At 42.5% G+C, this 27,354-nt stretch overlaps 1 protein-coding gene across 3 annotated transcripts in view; it reads right to left on the bottom strand.

Annotated features, from left to right (window-relative positions):
• The window catches only part of LOC113961071 (kinesin-like protein KIF2A), a 103,363-nt gene extending 80,308 nt beyond the window's left edge, over window positions 1-23,055 (bottom strand). For 2 of the 3 annotated variants that reach the window (XM_027671088.1, XM_027671090.1), the window contains exon 1: window positions 22,942-23,005. In XM_027671088.1, the coding sequence (XP_027526889.1) occupies window positions 22,942-23,005 (64 nt within the window). Of the gene's footprint in view, window positions 1-22,941 lie in introns of all 3 variants that reach the window. The other variant, XM_027671089.1, reaches the window with a different exon arrangement.
• Between the last annotated feature and the right edge of the window lie 4,299 nt (window positions 23,056-27,354).

The raw sequence follows: 27,354 nt of genomic DNA, 5'->3' as shown, positions 1-27,354 counted from the left end.
AAAAAGTTCGATTGTGAGTTGTGGGATCGGAGCAGTTTGTCCAGGGCGACCTGGCTGCTCCCCGGGCGCTCCCGGGGTCCGTGAAATAAACATGCCTCCTGCTTATAGGCTACAAACTTTGTCTCTGAGCAGTTTCTCCGTTCGTGCCTTTTTGGGGGCAAAATTTTGGCATCATAATCAAAACTGACTGTCTCCTAATTCTCTTAAGAGGTTTTCTGGTTTTTGTGGGAGGGTAAGATTTGAATTCTAACTATAGAGGAACAAACAAAATAATTGACAAAAAGGCTTCATGACAAACAAATAGTGTCTCCAAAACTCTTTATACTTAAAATAGATCCCTTTAATCTTATTTTTTCTTATTGGTATTCTCAAGGTATTTAATACATTGTCTACAATTACTTATTTTGGCTTCTCTTATTTATTTTTTACAAAGTTTATATGACTGACTTCTTTTTGAAATCAAGCAGTACTCTCAAAAGATATTTTTCCCCCACTTCTGGGCTTATGCAGGGATGTTGAGTGCGTGTATACCACTGTTATTGTCCCAGGGTGACTGGGTAACATTTAGAACCAAACCTGTGTACTTGGAACTGAGCCAAAAACTGATACTATTAATGAACCACAAGGTACGAAATTTTTTTGAAAGCCCAGTTTGCAGACCAATAGCTTTTCAATAATAAGCAGTGAGCAAAGTAATTAATTTCCCCCCCATAAAATGTTTTGGTAAGATTATGTGTATACCAGCCCTGCTTCATCACCAGTTTGACATCATTTCTGCTACTCTACCTCAAGGACAAATATGGCAAAAATACCCATATGTAGTGAGTTTCTCAGCAATGTTTACAGATCACAGTGTCTGTTCTGTCTGGGCACACGTTTTCACAGGTGTACTGCAGTGCAAAAGACTTGACTTTGGGCTTTTAATGAAGTGCTATAAAGACTTTCTTTTTCCATTTTTCCCATTCCTGAAAGTGAAATCTCTGCACTGAAACTTCTCTTAATAAACTGTCCAATTTTTTATTACATCAAGAGCGAAGCTACCAATTTTAGATCCCAGGGTGCTGCCAGTTTTATTTCCACATCTAGTAACAGTGTCTGTATAGGTATCCAGTGTCTCCTATAATTTTTCTTTCACTCTCAATTGTGAAGTGAGATGCTCTCCTCCCATCTTACTCTATCCTATTCCCCAGCAGCCTGCTGAATTTCAAGAGAGCAGCATCTTACGACAAAGGTATTCCTGCACTTTATCTGCTACCCCCCTCAAAATGCTGCACTGTCAGTAAGACCCAGCTCCAAGATACCAAAATATACAGTGAACAGACAGGATGACACCTATCAGCTGAAAGCTCTGTTTGGCTCAGACTTTCAAGTTTGCTTTTTTATTTGTTTGTTTGTTTCCTGTTAAGAAAATATTTTTTCCTCCACTGTAATAATTAAGGGAAATACTGAGATATGATTTAAGAAAGAAAGTCATGAACTATTGCAATAAATGTGAATCTGAGAGTGCCTAAAAGATGTTACTAAATTATATTTCCAGTGACTGTATTGATAGTGATAATATGGAATCGCAACTTTGATGTTTAAAAATTATTTCCTATGCCATGCTTTCCTTTTAACAGTGTCCTGGAAGAGTAGTATCAACAGCTTAACTTTTAAGTAGACTTTAGTTTTTAAGAGCATACTAAACTCAATGTGTTTTTGGTATCACTAAGTACTTATTTTATTTGCCATTTGTCTTAAATTTTATACACCTTTAAAGTGTCAACTGTATTTTGAAGACATTCTTACAGTTGTTTCAAGTGAAATTTTGAATACAAATTTAGAAAGAGATTATTTTCCTGTAAATAAACTATTAAAAAAAAAAGGGGGGGGGGAGTGAGGAAAGACAAGTTCAGGAGATAACCTTACTAACTGTTTTTTGAAGTTGTTTACCTAAATAGCCAAAATTGTTTTGAGATGCATGCATAAACATGGTGGAGAAGTAGAGTTTTTGTATTTTGACAATTTTTGAAGTTTTTTGCAGGGACTACTGACAGGTTCTCTTTGAAGTCCAAAACCCATTAGCATGGGGAAATGTGTGTTTTGCTTTAGAAATAGAAGGAGTATATATTTATCTTTGAACTATAGAAATGTTTATATGTATTTGAATTTTAAATTGAACATGAAGCAGAAATATGCTTGTGTTTTACAGGTTATATTTTCATAAAAATAGAAATGCATAATTACATCTTACTCATCTGAGGGCAAAACACAAGAATGATAATTTCTTAGTTCATAAAACACAGGGACATGAAACTCAGAAGTATGTTTGTGTGAAAATGTGTTTGAATGGTGGTGACCACCGTGAGAATGTGAACAGATGAAAATGTATGTATGTGTGTGGATAAATGATGACTGATATGTTTTGATTTTGCTCACAGATACACAAACACCCTTAAATAAAAAACATAAAACACATAACCCTAAACTGAATGGAGTTCCATTTGCAGAAGTATTTTTAGATTGAATAAAAGCTCTCAAGAACAAACCCTATATTAGAAACACCTTTAAGCAAAAGTTAAGGAGCACAAACCCTGAGGTCATCAAGTTGTTAAGTTTGGTTCAAGGCCATTTGTTTATAGGTCGATTCTGGTAAAGTGTTGAAACAATACCTTAAATAAGGTTAATTTCTGATAGAGAATAATGGGAATTAATTAAGTAGTTTGTTTAAGCTAACTAAACATGTTTTATATTAATCCATGGTTATTTAATTTAGCATTGTTTAGAATTTTTTCTTTTTGCATTTGTTCCTTGTTTACTTTTCTATATATAACAAATGTTTGATAGTCTTTCTTGATTGGTTAAATATTTTTAATGTTAGTGTTAGATTTAGGAAAATAGTCATTGTGACATTATTTGGAGTTTTGTGCATTTTATTATGTGTCCCCTGTTTGATGTCTTGTGTTCAACGAGTGATTGGTCAGAGTTTCTCCCAAGCCTTTGTTTTTCAATTTAAAAACAAAAAGGAGGAATTGTAGTAGGCAGCTTTGACCTTGAGCTACAGCTGTAGCCTGGCAAAAGAACAAGTAAAACATCATTAAGGAAGAAAGTGTGAGAAAAAGAAGAAAAACAGCTGCAGATAGAAAGATGTGTTTGGACATGAGAAGAGCTGCTGATGACCTATCAAGAGGAGAGATAAGTCTCGTGCACAGAAGCAAGAAACCAATTAGAGATGAAATACGGGCACGTGGACAGGGAAAAAAGGGATAAAAAGAACGAATTTGTTTATAATAAAATCCTTGCCTGTCAACTTGCAGTCTGAGTGCATGTTTAGGCTGCAGTCACCGAGGAGTCAGTTATTTCTCTTAGGAAAGGCTTGCCTTGCCACTTTCTCAAAATAGTGCTGTTCTCTCCCTCCTCGCATTCCAGAAGCTCGCTCTCTGATATGTGAGGAGAGAGCAGATGCCATAGACCTTCCCATTCCAGCGGGGAGAGAGGAGGGAGCAGAGATAATAAAACCTTAAAGAGAAAACAGGAGGTGCCTTTTTGCCCCTGAAGGTCTGATGCGCTGCATAGTAAAAGTGGTCCTTGCATCTGAAATAAACCTTTTTTCTAATCCTTCCACTGCCTTGGCATTCTTGGGAAGAATACCTGCGTATGTTTACCTTACAGGAGGCAACTCATAAAAAGATCCAACATTCACATCATATGTTTTAGAGGTGACTGGGGGGAGGGGCTAGTGCCACAGACTGAACATCCCTTGTTGCAGCGCATCACATACATTTCTGGAGTATACCCTCCAGCTAAATTTCATCCAAAAGGAATTCAGTGTGCTCCAAGGTCACCTTCAAAGCAAACTAAAGCATAGTACGAGGATGTAAGGGATGATCAGAAGATACATGTCCAAAGCTCATTCTTGATCTGAACTGAAGTGCTTGTACGGTTGCACCCCTGTGGTCCCAAGAGGTATGCTTAGAGCACTAAGACCTCTTAATTTTTTATGGTTATTCACTTTGACCTATGCAAAAGTGAGAAAACTACATTGCAGCCTCCCACTATGATGCTTTTAGAGCACGAACAGGAGCATGTGCTGCATTGTCCTGAGATGTGCAAGAGAATTTGAAAGTGCAATGCCTGGACTGCAGGACTGTCTGAGGAGTGATAGCCAAAACAATGCAGTTCAAGTCTCTTCTCATCAACCAATCAAGGAAATTTAGGTTTCCTATAGAAGATTGGTCATCTAGTTCACTCCAGATGGGAGCCTGGGAGTGAATGAGTACATGTGCGATGAGAATGATTATGGTACCAGGATGCTAGAATAAAATGAGGTGCAAGATAAATTCATAATCAGAACAGTCCAAACCATGAAATACATGAATGCTCTCTACAAGACTATATGCAAACAAGTGCTAATGAAGGAGGGGATTGGGAAAATGAAACACTGTTTTCATTTATGATGAAGGCCTTTCAAAACATGAGCTAGAAACTTACACATCATCTTTCAGTCTGATGTTCGGTTACAGTGAATAACACCAAGTTTGGGGTCTGATCCTTTGGTAAGACGGTTTTTTGGGTAGTCAGGTGCCATGACAATTGTGAGGAACTTCAAAATGGCCTCTCAAAAATAAGGGAGTACACAAAAAGGGGGCAGACAAGCTTTCCATAGACAAAATAAAGATAAGGAAACCAGTAAAAAATAATCTAATTTATGAGTACACAATGTTGAAACTGGAACTAGAAGTTATAGCTGTGGTGGGTTGACCGTGGTTGGATGCTAGGTACCCACCAAAACTGCTCTATCCCTCCCCTTCCTAAGCTAGACAGAGGAGAGAAAATATAATGAAAGGCTCATGAGTTGAGATAAGGATAGGGAGACATCACTCAGCAATTACCATCATGGGCAAAACAGACTCAACTTGGGGGAAAAAAATATTTATTATCAATCAAATCAGAGTAGGATAATGAGAAATAAAACCAAATCTTAAAAACTCCTTCACCCACCCCTCCCTTCTTCCCGGACTCAACTTCACTCCCCTGAGCAGCAGGTCCATCTTTGAGTCAGCTGGCATTGGCTCTATTGGACATAGGGGAAGCTTCCAGTATCTTCTCACAGAAGCCACCCCTGTAGCCCCCTGTGCTACCAAAACCTTGCCATGCAAATCCAATACAACAACTCAAGTAACAGATCCTTAACACTTACATTTCTCCAAAATCACCAACTCAGTATGCAGCTGCAACAAAAAAAATGAGCCAATGAAACATTGGACATCATCAGGAACCTAGAGAATTAAAGCAAGGATCATTTTAAAACTGTAAATAAAACTTTGGTGCCCTGACATTTTAAGTACTGCATGCAGTAGTCTTCACTAGAAGAAAATGATGCAGCAAAATTAGAGGAGGTAGAGAGAAACACAGTGAAAAAATCAAAGAGAATGAAGCAAGTAGAGATTAAGGCAGGTGAGATTACTCACTTTTGAGGAAAAGGCTGCAGGTGAATTTGTTTGAGCTTTACAACCATAAAGGACAAAATGAGTGGAAACTGTTATTCACCAAATCCTGCAACACTAAAACTAGGAGCAGTCTCTTTAGGCAGATTGGTTTCAGGAAGATAAAAGTAGTAATGTACTTCTCTATGCAGCAAGCAACTTCCCAATCTTGCCTCCACAAGAGGCTCTGGAGGCAGACAGTGTAGGTTGGATCAGTGTGTGAGCTGGCACAAGCAGGACACAGGAAAACCACAAAACCACGGATGAAAGGCAAAGAGTACATTTATTTTTGCTACCTCACCAACTGGGGGATCCCCAAAGCAGCACCCGGACAGAGGCACACAAACAGAGATGCATCCACCACTGAGTTCAGTCCATACTAGAGGATCACCAAACCTGCTGTTTTCACCTGTATATCAGGGATTCACTGTCCTGGTTGCGGCTGGGATAGAGTTCATTTTCTTCTCAGTAGCTGGTACAGTGCTGTGTTTTGTTAACATGAGGCTGAGTGGTGCAGTTGACACGTCTGAAGGATGGGATGTCATCCAGGGGGACCTGGAGAAGCTTGAGAAATGGGCTGAAACAAGAAGCCAGGCCCAAAAGAGTTAACTGAGAAATCTGGGCCTGTTCTACCTACTGGACCAAAACTTAAAGAATGGTAAAAGAATCATATAATAGGCCTAGAGGTAATACATTAAGATGCAGTAAGATAAAGTAGACATTTGAATAGAAGAAACAGGCCTGGAACCAAGGCTTTCTCCAAGCTTCAGTGAGCGGGTCAAGAACAACAGAAAAGAAGGAAGGTCAAGTAGTTTTTGTGTGAAACCCGCGCTGTCAATAAATACCTTTGCTGCTCAAAGATCCAAAGGACTCTGAGCAGTTCTTTATACCGGATTTTTCAGATTCAGGGCCCATGAGAACCTCATGAAGTTCAAGTCTAAGTGCAAGGTGCTGAGCCTGGGTTGGGGCAATCCTAGACATGAGTACAGACTGGAACTCATTGAGAGCAGCCCTGACAATAATATCGAGCCCCTCAAGATTTTAATCAAGCTTGGCAATTTTTTTTAGTTGTTAATCAGTAGCTATAGTTGGACAGTTATGATTAAGCAATTGCATTGTGAACCTTGTAGGCTTGACTAATCTTTTGTGTTAAGGGAAGACAATCCCAAGATGTCTGGACAACAGCCACCAACAGTGAAGTCAGCAGGACTGAACAGTAACTGAGGGAAAGGTAAGTCCAGCAGGGACAATCATGACCACCAACTCATTGACCACCTACTCAGAATGGACCCCCAACTCAAATGGAGGGAAGAACTGCACCTGAGGACTAATCATCATGAGAAGAGAGAGCTATAACTAGCAAATAGGGGGTTGAGTACTAAATAATAAAAAATTTTTGTAATTTGTAACCAATGAACGCTGATGCCTTTGTCTGGTAAAATGTATAGATAGCGTAAAGTTTTGATGATCGGGGAGCCAGCCTTTTGTGGGTTACCACCCAGCTCCCTACTTTGCACAAACTAGAATAAAATGCAGAAATACCTCGTCTTGGTCTGTAAATTGGTGCTGCGCACCGGGTAACGAGCCTGCATTTGGGACAACTCTGAGAAGGACCTGGAGGTTCTGGTGGATGACAAGCTGGACATGAGCCAACAGTGTGTATTCGCAGCCCAGAAGGCCAAGCACATCCTAGGCTGCATCAAAAGAGAGTGTGAGGACAGAATATGCTTCCAGAAGATTTAACTATGAGGAGACAGTTATTTGCTTAAGAAAGCTTTCCTGCCTAAAAGAAACATCTTTCTCAAAGGCAGTTTTGATGTTTTCTCCCCCTGCATTCCAGAGAGGCTCTCAGGCAGAGTCTCTTTCTGGTTTGTGAGGAGAGAGATAATGCTCACAGACATGTTATGGCCTCCGCGGCCAGCGGGGAGGGCTGGGGGGGTAAGAAGTGGGGCGGCGGCGATGGTAAAGCCCAAAGAAGAACAGGGGGCCAGGGGGCATGCCTTTCTCAGGTCCAGTGTGTGGGAAATAAAGAATCGGTTTTATTACAAGCAAATGAATTAAACAAATCACTAACATAGGAGTTTTTCTTTACTAACCTATAAGGTGTATCGCAGAGTTGTAAGACACTGGATTCAGCCTGGAACCGGTGTCAGGGAAACATGCGGACAGGAATAGGGAACTGTAAAATGAATATTGGTAAGGAAACCCCTTATACCACATGGCTAGTCCTGGAAGCCACCATGCTGCTGGACACTCCACCTCCCAGCACGACACAGCCAACCAGGGAGAGGGGAACGTCTCTTCTATGACGTAAACGGGGTTGAACCTTAAGAATGTTCAAAAAGCAGGACTTTTAAATTGGAAGGTGTGTTCCTGGGAATCCTGCATGCCTAGGACACCCAACACGTGTTGTAATTAATTTTTCCTTTTCGTTTTATTCCTTTTGTTTTGCAAACTTTTGCCGTTTTTCTAAATTTAATAAATGAGATTTTTCTCACAAGTGTGTTTCAAGCACCATTAGGATTTTGCTTGTAAGTCTAGTGTTCTCGACTTCGGAAATAAGTTTTCCACAATCCTTCCACTGCCTGGCATTTCAGGGGTTACCTGCATGTTATCTTACTTCACAATTGGTGTAGTTTGGCAACTCCCCCCAGAATAACCATGCAGTGGTTGTGGAGAAAGTTGAGGACTGGGGAAGCCATGCCAGTGATTCCCTGTGTCATCAAGGCAACGACTGTTGGGCCCCTGCACTTGCCTTCTTAGTGACAATGACTCCTCTGGAAGCCTGGCTTGAAATACAGTCTGTGACAGAGACTGGCCCGGAAATGATCGAAACAGTTCTGCATAAGTTGCCGTGGGACTCAGCATACAAGTCTGCTCGCACACTAGCAGGCAGAGTGGGCTGATTTCTGCTCCCTGGACTTAAGGCCCTTGACCAGGAGACTGTGGCTTTGTGGGGCCAAGTGGCAGCCCTGGAGGAGCAGATCAGTGACCACCTGAAACATGCACGGAGCTTGGAGCAGGCCATGTTGGCTGCTCACCAACAGCATGGCCAGGAGTTGCAATGAGTCATAGAGTGCTCTGTGTCCCGCATCGCTGGTACGCAGCCGATGGAACAGGGTGCAGGTATGGTCTCGCCTTCCCGGGTTCTTGCCCTTATCACGGATCCCTCTGGGGGTCCTGGGAGGTGGGATGGAAGTATTTTCACAGTCTTCAGACTCTGAAGTTGAATTTGAGCCTGGCCCAGCAGATGCTGAGCTGGTGCAGGCTTGACCGCCGATGCGGCAAATTTTGCTAAGTGGGGCAAATTTTGCTAAGTGGGGCGGTGCAGGTCTCAGGGACAGGTGCTCTGAGGGAATTGAAACAGTTCTTACACCAGCAGGAACCTGGGGAATGCGTACTGGCATGGCTTTGGCAAGCAGGGGATGGGGCCACCGCATTTGAAAAAGTTTCGCCAGGAAGCCTGTAAGGAAATGTAGCCGCTCCCTGTTTCCCCCCGGCCCCTGCTTACCCCGCTGTGGCTGCAGCTCTGTTTGAGGGGGGCAGCTCCGCCCCCACTCTCCAGGCTCAGGTTATTCTGGCATTAAGAGGTACTGTTTTGTTTGTGTTCACGGTGTTTATTACCCCCCTTAAAGGCTTTGTTTCAAGTGCTAATGCAATGCAGATAGTTATCTGTGTGTCTCGCATTCGAGACAGAGCGGGGTGGACAGCAGCCCTTTGCTGCTAGGGCAGGGAGATAAAAACACCTCGACCGTGTTTCTACCAGCTCTGTTGAGCCTGCTTGAAACTCATATAGTATTTGGGGAACAGCTGTTAATTATGACCATTTGGACACAGTCCACCATTTACTTTATGCTACGATATCAGATGTGTTTACCCCACCGCGAGACAGGAAGTGGGTATTAAATCTAGAGAGGATGCAGGGCTCTAATGAATTATACAACTTCTGGGGGTACTGGGGAACCTTCGTTCTACTCCTGGAAGCATTACCGAGTTACCTACAAGAAATGACCAGGATGAGAGCTGTTTGGCAGTGGGCTAAACAACAACAAAAAGCTTTGAACACTTGCAAGAATGCCTTCATTGAGTGTGCCCAATTGTACTTAGTTGTATTTGAGGAGATTATTACATAGACCTTGGAGGATGCTACAAGGGGGTCAGTAGGTTTGCTGCCTGGGAGGTACCTGCATTGACCCCTCTGCCCCTATCAATGGGGTGGCAATACATGTTCACAAGCCATGGGTATAGTGTTGGTAGTACTTCTGCTGCATTCTCTGCTAATGTCAGCTTCTCAAGTTACTGTGTTTCAGGTGTTTTCCACAACCCCCAAGGCCTTCTCCCAAAGTGGAAGCACTGGACCTGTGTTTTGAGTTTTAGGCTTGCACTCCGATTGACATCCTGCTGTACAAGAGCAGTTTATGCCTCACTAGTCTGGGTGGGCAGTCACCCCATCCCGAGCTATCAGATCTGGGTACATCCTGTAGAATTATCATGTAAATACTTGAGTGTAATACTTCCTTTATTTTATTTCTGTTCTCCACACAGTAGATATAGACCACCTGCGGTGTGTTTGCACCTGAGAACTTTCCCAGTCCAGTTGCTGCTATGCTGCCTTCTGTCTCAATGCTACACGCGCTGTTTGAGCCTAATGGCACATGGTGCTTCCACATAACTGCCAATCCAGCTGCATTGAGAGGGACTTTGAAATTAGCAGGACTCCATGTGACAACTAAGGCACCTTGTCGGTGATGCCCTGCTGGTTGAATGGTTTAATATCGCAACAGAAGGACTGGAGCATTTACCTCATAGCATTACATGTTTATCCCTTTCCTATATGCTTTGCCATGTGCCTTTGCACACTGCTACGTTCTATATTTCTTGTCCTGGTGGGAAAGCCTTCCTTAAGTGAGGGGGTGGAATATCAGGATAGAATACTCTTCTGGAAGATTTAACTATGAGGAGACAGTTATTTGCTTAAGAAAGTGTGCTGGTTTAAAAGTTAACCAGCAAGGGAAAATGAACTCAATTCAAAAGAGAGATTTATAAGTCAGAATAACAATTTATTAAAATAATGTAATAAGTACAATTATACAGACAGACAATTGGTTTTAACCCACAAAACCCAAATGTATAACCCAGCACCCTGGGGTATGAACAAAAGTGGTGTACCTTGGCCCACCCCCGAGTCCAAAGCAAAGGGAGAGGGGATAAACCTGCTGGTGGGAGAGCTGCTGCAGTCTGGTCAGAAGTGGTGATTGCAGTCCAGTCGAGGGTGGTGGTCCCAGTCTGGTTGAAGGCAGTGGTCTGCAGTCTAGTTGAAGGCAGTGGTCTGCAATCTTCCTCTGGATCCCACGAGAGGTGGTAAGGTTCTGAAACTCCCAGTTATATACTCTCCAGTTCAGGCGGGAGTGCTCAGTCCCTCCCTCAGAGTAGGGAATTCCATAAAAGGGCATGCGGATGCTCAGTCCCTCCTCCATAAAAGGGTATCAGAGCAGGGAATTCCATAAAAGGGTATCAGAGTGGGGAATTCCATAGAAGGGTACAGGAACATCTTCCCACCTTGCAGGCCTCTACTGACAACAGTTTTTGGGAAATGGCATGGAGGTTATAGAATACACAGTTTTGGGTTACACCCATCCAGTGATGAATTGGTCCCAGCCGTTCTAACCAGGACAGAAAGCTTTCCTGCCTAAAAGAAACATCTTTCTCAAAGGCAGTTTTGATGTTTTCTCCCCCTGCATTCCAGAGAGGCTCTCAGGCTCTCTCTGGTATGTGAGGAGAGAGATAACACTCACAGACATGTTACAGGCAGCCGGCAGGGAGAGCCGGGGGGGGCCAGTGATGATAAAGCCCCAAGAAGAACAGGGACCGTGCCTTTCTCAGGTCCAGTGTGTTTGAAACACTGTTAGGACTTTGCTTGTAAGTCTAGCGTTCCCGACTTTGGAAGTAAATTTTCCTGCAATCCTTCCACTGCCTGGCATTTCAAGGGTACCTGCATGTTATCTTACTTCACAGAGGGGCAGCCAGCAGGTCGAGGGAGGTGATTCTCCCTCTCTACTCTGCTCGTCTGAGACCCCACCTGGAGTACTGCATTCAGCTCTGGGTTCCTCAGCACAGGAAAGATGTGGACCTGTTAGAGCAGGTCCAGAGGAAGGACATAAAGAGGGCTGGAGCACCTCTGCTATGGAGACAAGCTAAGAGAGTTGGGGTTGTTCAACCTGGAGAAGAAAAGGCTCCAGAGAGACTTCATTGCAGCCTTCCAGTACTTAAAGGGGTCTTATAAAAAAGAGGGAGAGCAACTTTTTACATGCGCAGAGAGTAATAGGTCAAGGGGGAACAGTTTTAAACTAAAAGAGGAGAGATTTATATTAGGTGTTAGGAAAAAGTTCTTTACTCACAGGGTAGTGAGGCACTGGCACAGGTTGCCTTGAGAAGCTTTGGATGCCTCATCCCTGGAAGTGTTCGAGGCCAGGTTGGATGGGGCTCTGAGCCACCCAACCTAATGGGTGGCATCCCTGCCTATGGCAGAGGGATTGGAACTAGATGGTCTTTACAGTCCCTTCCAACCCAAACCATTCTGTGATTCTATGATTATTCCTCTTTCTCTCTCATTTACATTACAATTATTATTATAATTAGTACTGCTAGCATTATTATTATATTTTACTTTGTTTCAATTATTAAATTGTTCTTATCTCAACCCTGTGAGTTTTACTTTTTTTCTGATTTTCCTCCCTGGCGGGGGAGAGTGAGTGAGCTGCTGCATGGTACTTAGTTGCCAGCTGGGGTCAAACCACAACATTCGCTCAGGTGTAATTTACTACTTTGCTTTCATCTTTCCTTCAGTAAAGCAGGAATCTTAAGCATGTTCGATGGGGTGCTACTAAGTCTATTACAGTGATGCCTTAAATGCACGTTTTATAGATTTTAGCACAGCTTCTTAACACTTATAACTTCTTAACACTTTATAACTTATGTTAGAATAGGACTCAGCTAATCACCCTTGTACCAAATTTTGAAATATTGTTTAATGTTTCTTGTCAAGGATTTTAATAGATAGAGATTTTTTAGCAAGACAGAGAATATCTTACCTATAGAGAATGTACCTAGAAATAACATAACAGCCACATTGTTTGATATGGTCTAGTCAAAACTACCCAAAAAGGACCCAGAAACCTTGAAATTGCTTCAAGCAGAACAGAGTCATGGCGAAGACGAAGATGGGAGGAAGGGGTGGTCTTTTTGGGACCACTGACTCAAATCTGGGAGGTGTGCCTGAGGGCTTTATTGCCCTTCTCTGGACATGCTCCAGCACCTCAATGCCTTTCTTGGAGTGAGGGGCCCAAAACTGAACACAGGATTTGAGGTGCAGCCTCACCAGTACTGAGTACAGGGGGACAATCACTTTCCTCGTCCTGCTGGCCACACTATTGCCGATATGAGCCAGGATGCCATTGGCCTTCTTGGCCACTGGGCACGCTGCTGGTTCATGTTCAGTCACTGTTAACCAGCACCTCCAGGTCCTTTTCTGACAGGTCACTTTCCAGCCACTCATCCCCCAGCCTGTAGTGCTGCAGGGGGTTGTTGTGACCCAAGTGCAGGACCCAGCACTTGGCCTTGTTGAACCTCATAACATTGTCCTCGGCCCATCAATCCAGCCTGTCCAGTTCCCTCTGCAGAGCCTTCTACCCTTTAGCAGATAACACTCCCACCCAACTTGGTGTCATTCACAAACTTGCTGAGGGTGCACTCGATCCCCTCATCCAGATAATTGATAAAAATATTAAACAGGACTGGCCCCAAAACTGAGCTCTGGGGAACACCACAGTGATCAGCTGCCAGCTGGATTTAACTCCATTCACCACCACTCTCTGGGCCCAGCCATCCAGCCAGTTTTTTACCCAGTGAAGAGCACACCTGTCCAAGCCATGAGCAGCCAGTTTCTCTAGGAGAATGCTGTGGGAAACAGTGTCAAAGCCTTTACTGAAGTCCAGGTAGACAACATCCCCGGCCTTTCCCTCATTCGCTGAGTCAACTAGCTTCTTCAGCAACCTGAAGTCTGTTCTCCCCATATCCAGGGACAAAGTTTCGCTGGCAGTTTATCTCCCATGGTCAATGATTTTAAGCTCAATTACTTCCTGGTCACTGTGACCAATAGAGCCATCAATTACCACCAGAGTTCTTCTCTACAGTTTGATGAAAGCTTATTGTAACTTAAAAATCATCAGGTTGTGATTTATATTTACCTCATTCATCACCACCTGAATTCCTATCCTATTAAAATGTCAAGATGACCTGGGAAGTTCAATTAATAAATGTAGTATAGAAGAACATGCAAACATAACCCAAAATTCAATCAGAAACCTGGAGGATTAGAATAAAGTAGACTATTTCAATTGGAAGGGCCCTACAACGAACATCTAGTCCAACTGCCTAACCACTTCAGGGCCAACCAAAAGTTAAAGCATGTTATTAAGGGCATTGTCCAAATGCCTCTTAAACACTGACAGGCTTGGGGCATCGACCATCTCTCTAGGAAGCCCGTTCCAGTGTTTGACCACACTTTCAGTAAATAAATACTTCCTCAGGTTCAGTCTGAACTCCCCCTGATGCAGCTTTGAAGCATTCCCATGCATCCTGTCACTGGATCCCAGGGAGAAGAGCTCAGCACCTCTCTCTCCACTTCTCCTCCTCCAAAAGCTGTGGAGAGCCATGAGGTCGCCCCTCAGCCTCCTCTTCTCCAAACTAGACAAACCCAGAGTCCTCAGCTGCTCCTCACAGGACATGCCCTCCAGCCCTTTCACCAGCTTTGTTGCCCTCCTCTGGATGCATTCGAGGACCTTGACATCCTTCTTAAATGGTGCATGCAGTTTCCAAAATCTAAGTGTAAATGTGCTTTTCAAGCTTAATTCATTTTCACTGCCCTTGTCCTAGAGTCAGAGATCTTCGTCACCACATCATTATGCATGCCTGCATCTCTAGCAAACACTTTTATAGATCAGTTGGGAATACACCTCAAACTCCTTATGCAGTTCAACCACAAGGGGAAAGTAACACATTTTAATGATTGCAAGATGTGCAACACTGGGCAACAAAAATTCTAGATCCAAACTCTGCAAGGGAACAAGTATTCTATGTACCTTGCTTCTAAAGAGAAACCTTTAAACAAAGCAGGTGCTTTACCTCCCTCCACTCACATACACATTCAGTGTGTTCATCTTAACATACTATCCTGTAACTAACAGAAGAGACTGAAAATACTCACACTTCTGATACCTAGGATTACACAGAGCTTTCAGTGCCTGATGGGAGCCATGAGAAACTCAAACTTGAACTTGACAAACCTTCAGTGGTATTACTGATGACTTGAAAGCAATTAACGTTCCTCTATGTGAAAAGCATGACCACCCACAGATAAAAATGCAACCCAAGTCAAAGATTTATTGTTACTTGAACTCACTTTGTTACTGCTTGGGATTGGACAATTATGTTTTACAGACCTCAGGAAAGGAATTATCTACTCTCAAGCCTTCTCAATGCTGACCTTTGGACTGATAAGTACACTGGTGTTAGATCAAGCCCTTGCCCAGAACTCATTATGGTCTCAGGCCTATAATGGAGTCTCTGATCTATTATTTTATTTACAACCAGATCTTCCACCTCAGCCAGCCCAAATGAACCAATACAATGCATCTGTTATAGTCCTCCAAGGAACGAGGGTACTGAATAATTGGTAAAATCCTGATACCCCATACGATGCAAGTGTTTTAATAGGCATAGGTTAGATGGTCACCCAAAATTGACATTACTGTGAAACATAATTAGTGGCTGATCAATGTTGGCACACCTTCACTCTAGATAAATCAGTTTCTGTGATGTGTCAGTGGACATTCAGGGAAGGAAATATATTCCAACTACCAAATCTCCTACCACCCCATTGACTAAGCCTTCGTTAACCTGTGAGAGCGTCCACAATTTAACTTTTGCTGGACCTTACGTAATTAGACAATCAAATGAGCAGAAGCTATTGTTCCACACATACAAAAAGACTGTCAGCCCTATATACAGCAAAGTCTTGAGGGCTGGAATGCATGGTTTGGCACAGGATTAGGTGACCTAAACACCATAGACCAAGAAGTGTTAGTAAATAAACTAAGTGCCGTCACTTCTGATCTGAGAAAGCTTAAAGTCCCTTTAAGATCATCTTTGCTCACTTTGGCAGAAACACAATCATTGGCAGTCGAATTGTTGACCAAGATTGCCGACTATGCTGGCAGCACCAATAAAAGGTTTGCACTTGCGATCACTCACTATCAGTGCAGCCAAAGACCATCTTTCCTATCTTGACATTAGGAGCCATACACCAAAACATAATTATCAGACCCATAGGCCATAATGTTTGGGCAAGTTACTATCACACCAAGAAAAAGGGGCAGTCAGTCAGTACTGAGGCATGTATTCCTAAAGGACAATTAGGATATAGCTGTGAAAATGCTGTAGTAGAAAATGAAGATTTATGCTTAGATACTGAAGACAGTGTGTGTACCTTTGAAATGCTTCCCCATGCTAAAACCCAATCACAAGTCTATTACGTAGGAAATGGATGTGCATGTGTTAGAATCTATTCTGTTAATTTTACCATAGATACTTGTCATGAAATAGTGAGTGGTATTAATTTTTGTTTTACTAAAATAATAGGCTGTGATTTTAACTATACAATTTCAATAACTAATGAGCAATTAATTGAAAATGATTATTTGTTGTATCATGATGTACATAAATTACAAATAGGGATAGACATAAATCTTTCCAAAAGATGCTTGAACACCCAGATATAGAAAAGATGGTGCAAGAGGTGAATAAAACACAAAAGTAGAGCAAGTAGGAGAACATCATTGATAGGACATTTTTACAGGGTACTCCCCTACAGCATCACAAGTGTTTTACTATTTAATACATCCAATATTGGTTTTAGTAGCCACTATGATTCTGCTATCCCTCTTAAATGCCTGGCTATGGTGCAAATTGAGTACCATGGTCAAAAGGATGCAGATAATGTGGGCAGTGATGCATACCTATCAAAACCCATTAGAACTTGACGAAAGAATTCATAAGTTATAAGTAAAAGGGGGGATTGAAACAGGAGCCAGGCCTAGAAGAGTTAACTGAGATATCTTGGCCTGCTAAGAAACCTCAATACCTGTTTTGCTAGAAGAACATTTTAGGAGCACTGGTTAATATCATGTTCTGTTCTGCTCACTGGACCAAGGCCTTATTATAGAAAGAATAGGAGTAGTACACACACAGTAATAAATTAGGTAAACTGGACATTTGAATAAGATCTAAAAGGCCCAGAGTCAGGATTTTGCAAGCTTGAAGAATTCAGGTCACCTAATTGAAGAGGTCAAATTGAGGAAGACGTCCATGGCAACCACCAGAGGGATGAAGGCTTGAGGAGAAGACCCCCACAGTAGAAGACTGCGCATGTCTGGAAAGACTCCGCCCAGAGACCGGCCTACTTATTAATATGTATAATAAATGATGTAACCATGTATCTAAAGTGTATAAAATGGCTTAGTTTTGCACTTGCAAGTCAAGCAAGTTTGTCCAGCGCAAGCTGGCTTGCTCCCAACGTTGAATAAACAAATACCTTGCTGCTTAAAGATAAAAAAGTCTCTGAGCAGTTTCTCGGACCGATTTTTCAGATTCACAGGACTTCAACTCTTGTCATTCCAAAGCTATTTATACAAAATACAGAAGGCCTACATAAATATCTGAGAATCTGGGAGTTACAGTCAAAATACACTTACTGCATAACAAAAGCCGAACACTTAAAAGGTTATTTGAAAAAGGACAGAAAATTTAACACATCCTCCTGCAGCAATCCCCAGAAACTCTGGATGTAACAATATGAGAACCTAAACTGGATAAGTAAGCCTAAATGTTGGACCCATTAGATCAACCAGCAATAGTAAATTTCAAACCCTGAATATGATCTGGCCACTATGGAAGGACAAAGATACATTGTGTCCATATGGCTTACATAGGGATTAGGTAATTGAGTCAGATTATTTAAATATGGTAACAAAAAAAAGTCATAATAACAAGGAAGGAATATCATCATCATCATCATCATGGCTAGGCTTCGCGAACGAAGATTTGGGAAGGGCTCTACCCACGTTTGTTACAAAGGAAGGAATAGATGTATGTCACAAAAGGGAAGAGTAAAAGCACATTACCATTTAAATCTACCCTCAAGAGCTTGTAAAATAGGGTGACTACCCAAACCTGAACAGAATTTTTATAACATCATTATACCTTCTATCTTGCTATAAAATCATTATTGCTATTGGGAGTTGTACATAAAGATCATCATACAGGATTACCCAGAAAAAAGAGGATGGTACAGACCTCTCAACTCTGAGAAACATCAATTTCATGGAAGTTGGGCTGTAAAGAAAAATATTACAGACCTTACATTACAAAAATTTAGTCTTGTTCATGTTTGAAGGTGAAACAGTTACAATGATGTTTTGGCAAGTCTAAGGAGAGAGGAAGTGCCAGTAGGTTTTTAGACTGGATGGATCATCTTTGACCGTGACCAGTTCCAGCTGCTTCAGAGACAAGTGAAGAAAATTTTTAAGTAGACAATTACAAAATAACACAGCCACAGGCAAGATTTTTCTCTACCTCCCATCAGTTAGAGGTTATTTAAACTACAGACTCAGGTAAAACAGAAACCACCTTTTACAGTTGCTGGTGTATTTCTTTAATTTTTAGTGTAAAATTGGATATTCCTACCATCCACATCAACATCCTCCTTAAAATTCTGCTATGCTTCTAGCCTCCATCTCCTCTGATAACAAGCTCCATGTGATAACTGTACCTAGTTTGATTTCCTTTATCAGTTTTAAATTTTCTCTCTCAAATGCTGATGGCTCTCCTGTTCTTGTATTATGAAAAAAACGGGCACAAGTTCATGATCTTTCTTTTTTACACTGTTTGATGGTTAATCCCTAAAAATTCACCATTCTTCCCTTCCTGGCAGTTCTGTCAATCTTCAGTCACTCTTCCAATTACAAGAACATCCCTTCTCCTCATGCCTGTTACATTATTTCTGACAGTGAGACCAGAACTGTGTTTTCCCCCTGCTTTCCAAATGAGAAAATATATAATTAATTTCTCCATCCTTCTAGGTAGTATTTCAGATCCGCAAAGACAGGGAAAACAGGAACAGCCTGAGGAGGAAATGGATGGAACAGAACTGGACTAAAAAAGTAAAGGAAAAACACTAATCAACTAATCAGCCTACTAAAGGGCTGCAGTGCATAAGAGATGTATCCTATTTCAGCAAAAGACTGAATTTATGGGGGGAAAAATGTGAGATATTCTTTCTCCAAGTAGTTATATAGGTCTTTGTCATCATTAACTGAATAATACACAAGAAGTGGAGATACAGGTGTAAGATCACACATAAAGCAAGGGACTATTGTTATTTGAGTGAAGGGAATTCATCAACAGACAAATGCCCATATTTAGATCTCAACAAGGATCATCTTCTGGACAGGAGGAAACACCATTACGGCAGGTCTTGCAGGTACCTTCTGGCAACACCTCTACTTCCCTAAGCTTCCATGTGATACGGCACAATTTTCAAGAAGACTGGAAATGCAGCCCATTCTTAGCAATTCACAACCTAAAATGAATGAGTTCTTTTTCATTTCCAAGATAGATTACGAAGGCATATTTCAAGCAACATACATAAATTATACTGAAATAGGTAGTAAATTCCAAGAATCATTATAAAAAGCCAAACTAGCTGACTTAATATGCTCTAACACTACATGAACCTAACTAGTTATTCCAGTTATAACTGAAAATATTATCTGCAACTCCAGACAACATTTATACCAATGTTTAACCACTGAGAAAAAACAGACATACAGCAAGCAGCTCTGCAGCATCAGTCCTTGAAAATGTTGGGGTTTATCCAAACATTGGTTTTCATGTGTTTTTGGCCACAAGTTCTAATAATATGCAACATCTATTTTCTATTCAGTCCTATAAGAAATCCCTCATGAAACACTTAAACCTAATTAGAACTTGTCAAAATTAAAGAATACGTAACTTCTTTCCAGAATGTTCTGGTTGCATTCTCACATTTACTGTGTTCTACGTCTTTGCAATTTTGTTGTAATGAACAAGTATGACTTTTAACAGTGATGTTTCACCAAAATAAACGTTATTCTGTTAGTCTTTCTTTTTATTTAAAGAATAATAAAGTTATCCAGAATTAATCAAGCTCTGTATTCAGAAAAGTGTTTAGCATAACTGGTAGAGAGATGGGAAAAACTGCATACTTTTTCAAATGACCCAATTAACAAACTAAAACTTTTCTCTGGATTCAGCAAATAAACAGGTAAATAAGGAAATTTAAAAGACTCATTATACTTACATTTGAAAACAATTTTAATTTTAAAAAAGGACTTACTACAGACAAGGCAATGTGAAAAAAAGCCCAGACCAACACACCATTTTCTCCAAAAGTTTTTTAAATGGTTTTAATCATGTTTTCAGCCTAGGGTAGCTGGTATGATACACAGCCCTGATTCTACCTAGGATATATAGTTCTGGGTAGAGCAGATTCAGGTAGCTCACTGTTACTGAACCAGATCAAACTTCTCACCTTCACTTCACCCTGTCCATGCATTTCCTATACACCGATAATGTTGAGGTCACAGATCCCTCCGAGTCATTTGAACTCACTAATCCTGCAGAAAACTAGCACATCCAAAAGTTTTCTACTGTGTTTAGTGAATCAAATAATCAATTAATGTATTAAATCAACAGAGAAAAAAAAATCATTGCTGTGTTGGTTTTGGCTAGGGTAGAGTTAATTTTCTTCACAGTGGCTGCTATGGGGCTGTGTTTTGGATTTGTGCTGAACACAGGGCTGATAATATAGAGATGTTTTTGTTATTGCGGAGCAGGGCTTACACAGAGCCAAGGCCTTTTCTGCTTTTCATACTGCCACGCTGGCAAGGAGACTGGGGGTGCACAAGAAGTTGGGAGGAGACACAGCTGGGACAGCTGACCTCAACTGACCAAAGGGATATTCCAGACTATATGACATCATGCTCAGCATATAAAGTGAGGGGAAGTAGGAGGAGGGGGGGACATTTGAAGTTATGGCATTTGTCTTCCCAAGTAAGGTTACACAGGATGCATTCCTGCTTTCCTGGAGATGGCTGAACACCTGCCTGTCCATGGGAAGCAGTGAATTAATTCCTTGGTTTGCTTTGCTTGCATGCACGGCTTTTGCTTTCCCTATTAAACTGTCTTTATCTCAACCCATGACTTTTCTAGCTTTCACGCTTCCGATTCTCTCCCTGATCCCGCTGGTGGGGGAGTGAGCGAGTGACTGTGTGGGGCTTGGCTGCTGGCTGGGGTTAAACCATGACAATTGGCCACACTGGATGGAAGAGTTTATAGGAACAACACAGCTGACAGGCAACAAGAGCCTCGCCCTGTTAGAAGCAGCTAGATTCATCTCAATTGCCTGTGCAACCACAGTTCAGATTGGAAACCTACCTTCTGAAAGGCAATGCAATCTAAATGCAATCTAGTGCTGGCTGTCCTTTGATATCTTTCTTAAAATGCTCCCTTCCACATACCTAGGACAGTTCCTCCTACAGTTTACTGGAAAGAGAATGACAGAACAGAACAGTAGCCTGAGTCATAATGGGGCACCTCCTCCTCCAGTCCCAATGAAAAACAAGCAAACCTCACAATAACCAGGACCCACTAACTGGTATGACACTGCAGTCTGGTTGCTCACAAGGACCAAATTAACACAAATGCTCCAAATCCTATAGTTTGAGCAACTGCTGTGAAGGCATCCCCCTACTATATTACTGATGTGTAATATATTTAATGTGCTGCATCACATATGTGATACTGCGAAATATGTAAACCATTAACAGTAATGAAAATAAAGATTATTATGTTCAAGGGTTACTGTCCTCACTTCTGACATTACAGTGAGCAGAACCCAGGGGAAGGGGGGGAAGAAGCCAAACATTCTCTTGCCTTATTTTCCAAAGGCATACAAAACAAACAGCAACGTTTATTAGAAGTTCACACAAGCCTCAGAAAAAACAGTTTTACAAGTTGCTAAGTGAAGTTTTCTGAAACCTTAAACAGAGTTATGTAAATAACTGCCAGATCAATCAGATTCTTCACACGACACACAAGCCATTAAGCACAAATTGAGGGCTTAGGTTTAATATAGTGTCCAGCTAACACTGACCATTATTTTATTGTAGGGTTGAACTGCGGTATGGGACATGAGTAGACAAGCTTGTTGGATTATTGTTTCCTGCCTCATGACAAAACCATGCTAACTTCACTGCCTTTGATCTCCAGGTCTTTCTTCCCTTAAAAACATCTGCAAACTCCTGAATCTGGTGGGGGAAAACAACCAACTTTCCAGAAAATCCCAGCAGATCCCCACCCCTGTTTAGTAGGTATCATAGATCTCACAGAGGCTGAGAACAGATTACATATTCCCACTCAAATTGAAGAGCTGAAGTCATGAGCGACTTGCCATTGATTCAGTCAGTGAACTTCCCATTTCAGTTCTCTTTCCAGACAAATATGACAAATTAGTACCCTAAACCTAACACACACACTTCCTTTATTCACATGTATTCCTAGTCAGCACCATACATCCTCTCATAGATACTGAGCAAGATGAGAAACAATGGATCCCCAACAGCGAAATAACAACTCATGGGCATAAATCGCAAATACTCTTCGTATATTTTAATCATAAGGAACAACTGGAATAATAATATCAAGCTTTTTTTGTCAAACGATGAAAGTGTCTAAAGGCATTTCTATCAGAGCATACTGTTGTGTCATTTTTTCAGAACACGGCTCATATGCCAGAGTAAACAAAAAGTTATTACTTTGCATTGAAGGCCTTTCCTCCTTCCATCACCTCATCCCCTCCCACCTTCCCAGGCTTTCCTCCCCACCCACACCCCTCTTTCCCACAAATCACCTCAACCCCATCCACAGCCACCCCACACGTCTCATTGCTCACTCCACACTTGTCCCGTTTTCCCCTCCCCCATGAGCCCATTACATCCCTGCTTCATCCCTCTCGCACCCACGTCGCCCTTCTCCCCCCCAGTTCAGCCCCCCTACCCCGCCGCCGCACCTCCTCGTCGCCTCCTCGCCCCGCTGCAGCCTCCCTGCCCCCAGTAGAAGCGGTAGCCGCCGCCACCGCCAAGCGCGAGCGCTCCCCGAAAACCGCAGCGCGCGCCAGGCCCGGTCACTCCCCAGCCCCGCGCACACAATGAGCCCCGAGCAGCCTCCTCCCCGCCCCCCCTGCACCACGCACCGGGGCGGCGGCGGCGGCACTCGGCCACTTCGCCGAAACAGCCCCTCCCGCCGCCCCTGCCCCACTGACCATCGCTGCGCTTGATCTCCACGTAGATCCCTAGCTGAACCTTGCTGAAGTTGGCCGTTGCCATCGCTTCATGGGGCAGCCAGGGATATCGGAGGCACTGCCGGCCGGCGCACAGGGGGCAGTGAGGATGCGCACAGTAGCAACGGTGGCGAGGGCAGCACCGACCGTGGCAGCTTCGGGAGGGCGGGTAAGCGGAAATGGGGGGGAAGGGCGGAGAGAGAAAAAAGCCGCCGGCCGGGTACAATAAGCACCGGTAGCTGCAGCGCCTGTGCAGCTCGCCGCGGCATCACGACAGGCCTGGCTCACAGAGGAGGCGGGGGCAGAAGCGCTGTCGCGGTTCATCCTCCGCCCTTCGCAGCACCTGAGCGGGGCTGGCACAAGATGGACACCTCCACTCCCCTGGGGTTGCCTCCCCACTCGCTTTGGCCTGCGCTGGGAGATGCTCGTCTCACCTGCGGGCTGCCTGTGCGAGCCTCTCCTCTTGGCCCTGTCCCTGACTTAAAAACACACACGTGCACCTATTTGGCACCAGATGGTGACCAAGCTGCCTCGAACTTTTAATGTAATAGCTTTATCTACCTAATATCTACTCATAAGGCTCCTGTGTGTCAAGTAGAGCAGCTTAGAAGCATGCTTTGTACTTGCTCCCCAACCTGCCAGCATCTCTTCAGTCTATTAGGTATAAATAGGTGTTCTTGCAGTTTGTAGTGTAGTTACATTTAGTAGTAAAAAGTGACAAGTTACTGGTTGTTCAGTTGTCAGTTACAGAAAGGTGCAGTTTGCCCAGAGACAAGAGAATCTATCAGCAGCAAAGGATCAGTAACCTCCATTTTGAAAATGTTGGAGACCCTTCCCCTAATGACCATGTAATGAGGGACACACTGTAGGTGTGTTGGAAAGTCTGAAACCCCGGAGTACCTCAGCCAATGGGGAAAGGGGAGGGACCTGCGTTTCAGGCAAAGGGGATAAAAGAGGCTGTGACCTCTATCAAGTTGAGAGACCTCATTGGGGATTGGCCAGTGAACTCTCCCTTTTATTAGAGTAAAAGTTTTAGTTAGCTCCTCCGTCACTTGGCTATTTTTTAGGCTCTTAATACCAGAATTATTATTTGGAACAAGTCCAAGTAAGTCTATGCTGTCAACAGCATCCATCCATCCATCTTCACCTCGTGATTGCCTTTATAGAACTTAAATAAAAACCAAAGCTCATTTCATCTTCCTCGTTTCCCTATAATGATTCCTGTACCCCAGCAAGCCATTTTGTTAAACATTGTCCCTTGGGTTTCTCTTCTGAGGGCAGTTCCTAACATGATGAAGCCACAAGAGGATTAAAATTGTCCTTCCCATACAGTTTCCTAGTTGTCTTGAGTAGCATCACAATATTTGTGACTACTGTTTGATTGTTTAATTGTCTGTAGTAATTGCTTGTTGTTATAATTATTTAGATAAAGTATAACTATAATGGGTGCAAGAATCTCTGCCTTGCAAGAAGAGGAGATTGTAAAAACTTCACCCTTAAGATGTATTCTAGGGCATTGGAGAAAGTTTGGAGGGGATCCCCTTACTAAGAAAAAGTTGATTATGTATTGTAACCAGTGGTGGCCTTTGTATGTATAAGAGGATTGGGAAAAATGGCCTCAGAATGGAACACTGAACTATAATACTATCCTACAGTTAATGTTATTTTGTTGCCAGGAAGGAAAATGGGATGAAGTACCATATGGTGATGTGTTCTTTGCATTGCGGAATAATTACAAGGCTCGTAAAGAATGTGGATTGGTGGCAGCGAATGCTAACCTGTTGGCATTAGAAAGGGAAAGTGTAATAAAGTGTATTGTTCGGCATGTAGCTATGGGGAAGAGGTGCAGGAAGTTGGGGAAGACATGATGAGGAGGATTTTGGAGGGTTCATGCACACTTGACAGTGACAACTGGAGTGTGTGGTGTTGTGGAATTGGTATGTGGAAGAGTTGCAAGCCCTGTGTAAATCCAATCACAATTTGTAATAGTGACTGTTAATATACACAAAAACTACATGAAAGGGGGGAAGGGCCCTCCTATCTTTACGGACATGGGGTTGGAGCAATGTGTAATAAACAATTTGTATTGAAGGTCTGGACCTAAGGATAAAGGAAATGAGTAATTGGGTATTGGCAAACCAGTCCACAATTCCACCCTGTAGCCCTCTGGGATGTATTTTGAAAATCTGTAATAAGTTTGGAGAAGATCCAATGACTAAATATAAAATAAATAAATATTGTAATCGATGGTGGCCACCTTATAAATTTGAGAATAGGAAAACATGTTGTTGCACTTTAATATTATCTTACAGTTGATGTTGTTTTGTTTCTGACTTGGTGTCCTGGTTCCAGCCCAGATCAGCAGGAGGGGGCACGGCCAAGACATTGTGTTATTCGATACACTCTTACATCATTGCCAGGGGTGGGGAAAAGGGGCTCTCTCTCACTTCCAAGATAAAAGGGCATTCCTTTTCAGTTGTGGGAAAGCTTGGCAGGCAGAGGGTCTGTCCACCATTGTTTTTCATTGTCCCGAGCTTGGCGAGAATGTTGCATGTAAATCACCCTCTCTTTGAACACTTTCGTTATTAGTATTGTTGCCGTTACTGTTCGTTTCCTTATCTCATTGCTGTTTCCAGTAAATTGGTCTTATCTCAACCTGTGATCTTTGCCTTTTGTGTTTCCAACTGGACGGGGGAGGACAAGAGAGTGCTTTGGTGGGAGCACTAAATTGGGGAATACCATTCCTAAACCACTACAGCCTTAATTGGCTCCCAATGTGAGGCACGAAGGGTTGAGATAACAACAGATCTGACCAGAGCAGGTTGGAAACAAATTTAATCTAAGCATTTGCAGTATTAGATAGGGAGACACTGGTCACAATGTTGCTTGATCTGTTCATGTGGGTGTGTTACCTAAACCTGTATATGTTCCCACATGTGCTTCTTCCAGGGATCTTTTTCAGAGCAGGGAGAGGGATCAGGATTGCTTTGTTGATGTACTGTGGGATATCAGTTTAAGACATGATAACATCAAGGGCAGTGAGGGTCATTTGGGATGTGTATTCAGTGCTGCTCTCCTGCCCTGGCCTTGGGGCCTGGGGTGCTACCTCTGGGAATTCATTAATAATCATACCCAGCCTGCTGGGAGGGGATGATCCACCAGGAAACTGCCTGCAAGCTTGAAAGATTAGTTTGACCAATTGGTCCTTGTACCCTTTTGTAGGCTGATGTGCACCAAAGTCAATCGCCAACATCACAGCTCTCCCATGTCTGGAATGCATTAACTATGCGAGCATCCAGAGACTTCCTTCTGCCATACCTGCCTGGTGTGCTTATCTTAGGACAAACCACATTGGCCATCAGAGACAGCAAGGGGGTAAGGGGGTTGTGTGTGGGGGATGCATGCAAAGACCCAACTATCTTTTGTCACTGTCACAAGGTCCCTTCCAACCCAAACTATTCTATGATTCTATAAACGCACACACAGAAGAGAGCCAGAAGAGGAACTGACAAAAAGTTAAAATAAGCAGTAACAGCTATCTTGCACAACTTGGTTGCTACTTATATTGGCTCTAACTGGTGTAAATCACCCTTTTAATGAACTGCTAAGGAAAAATTAAAAAAAGAATGAAAGGGTAACACTTTTTTAGTTTTAAAAACTGAGTCTTACTTTTTTGTCCTTGCCCAGCTTCATTTTTCACATGAGAAATTTAGGTCTGAATCACATGATTCATTAAGGCATTCCTTACTATGGTTGTGGTGGAATTACGATATTAAAGGTAGCACGATATGCCCAGCAAAATCAGATTGGCTTTCTAGTTTAGTCACTGTTCATTTAATTTAGACTATTTAGACTGAGAAGAAATATCTATTCTTTGCAAAAGATCAGATGCAAGTAATACCACAATCAAGTCCCTTTAAGAAGGCCTCTTCTAATTATAACAGAGCTAAAGATATGCTCTTTTTAACCTATAGCTGTTTTTGATATAAAAACAAAACACAACAAATGTTTTAGACTTACATATAAATTATAGAATCATAGAATCAGACGGATTGGAAAAGATCTCTGGGATCATCAAGTCCAACCCTTGATCCACTACCACCGTGGTTACTAGACCATGGCACTAAGTGCCACATCCAGTCTCATCTTAAAAACCTCCAGGGACGGAGAATCCGCCACTTCCCTGGGCAGCCCATTCCAATGCCTGATTACCCTCTCCGTAAAGAATTTCTTCCTAATATCTAACCTAAACCTCCCCTGGCACAACTTGAGACCATGCCCTCTTGTCCTACTGATAGTTGCCTGGGAGAAGAGACCAACCCCCACCTGGCTACAAACTCCTTTTAGGTAGTTGTAGAGAGTGATGAGGTCTCCCCTGAGCCTCCTCTTCTCCAG

This window comes from Neopelma chrysocephalum, unplaced genomic scaffold, assembly GCF_003984885.1.
Source record: "Neopelma chrysocephalum unplaced genomic scaffold, ASM398488v2 Primary Assembly neopelma1_97033, whole genome shotgun sequence".
Taxonomy (NCBI): domain Eukaryota; kingdom Metazoa; phylum Chordata; class Aves; order Passeriformes; family Pipridae; genus Neopelma; species Neopelma chrysocephalum.
The sequence above is the reverse complement of the archived record's forward strand: the minus strand, read 5'-3'. Positions and strand labels throughout refer to the sequence as shown.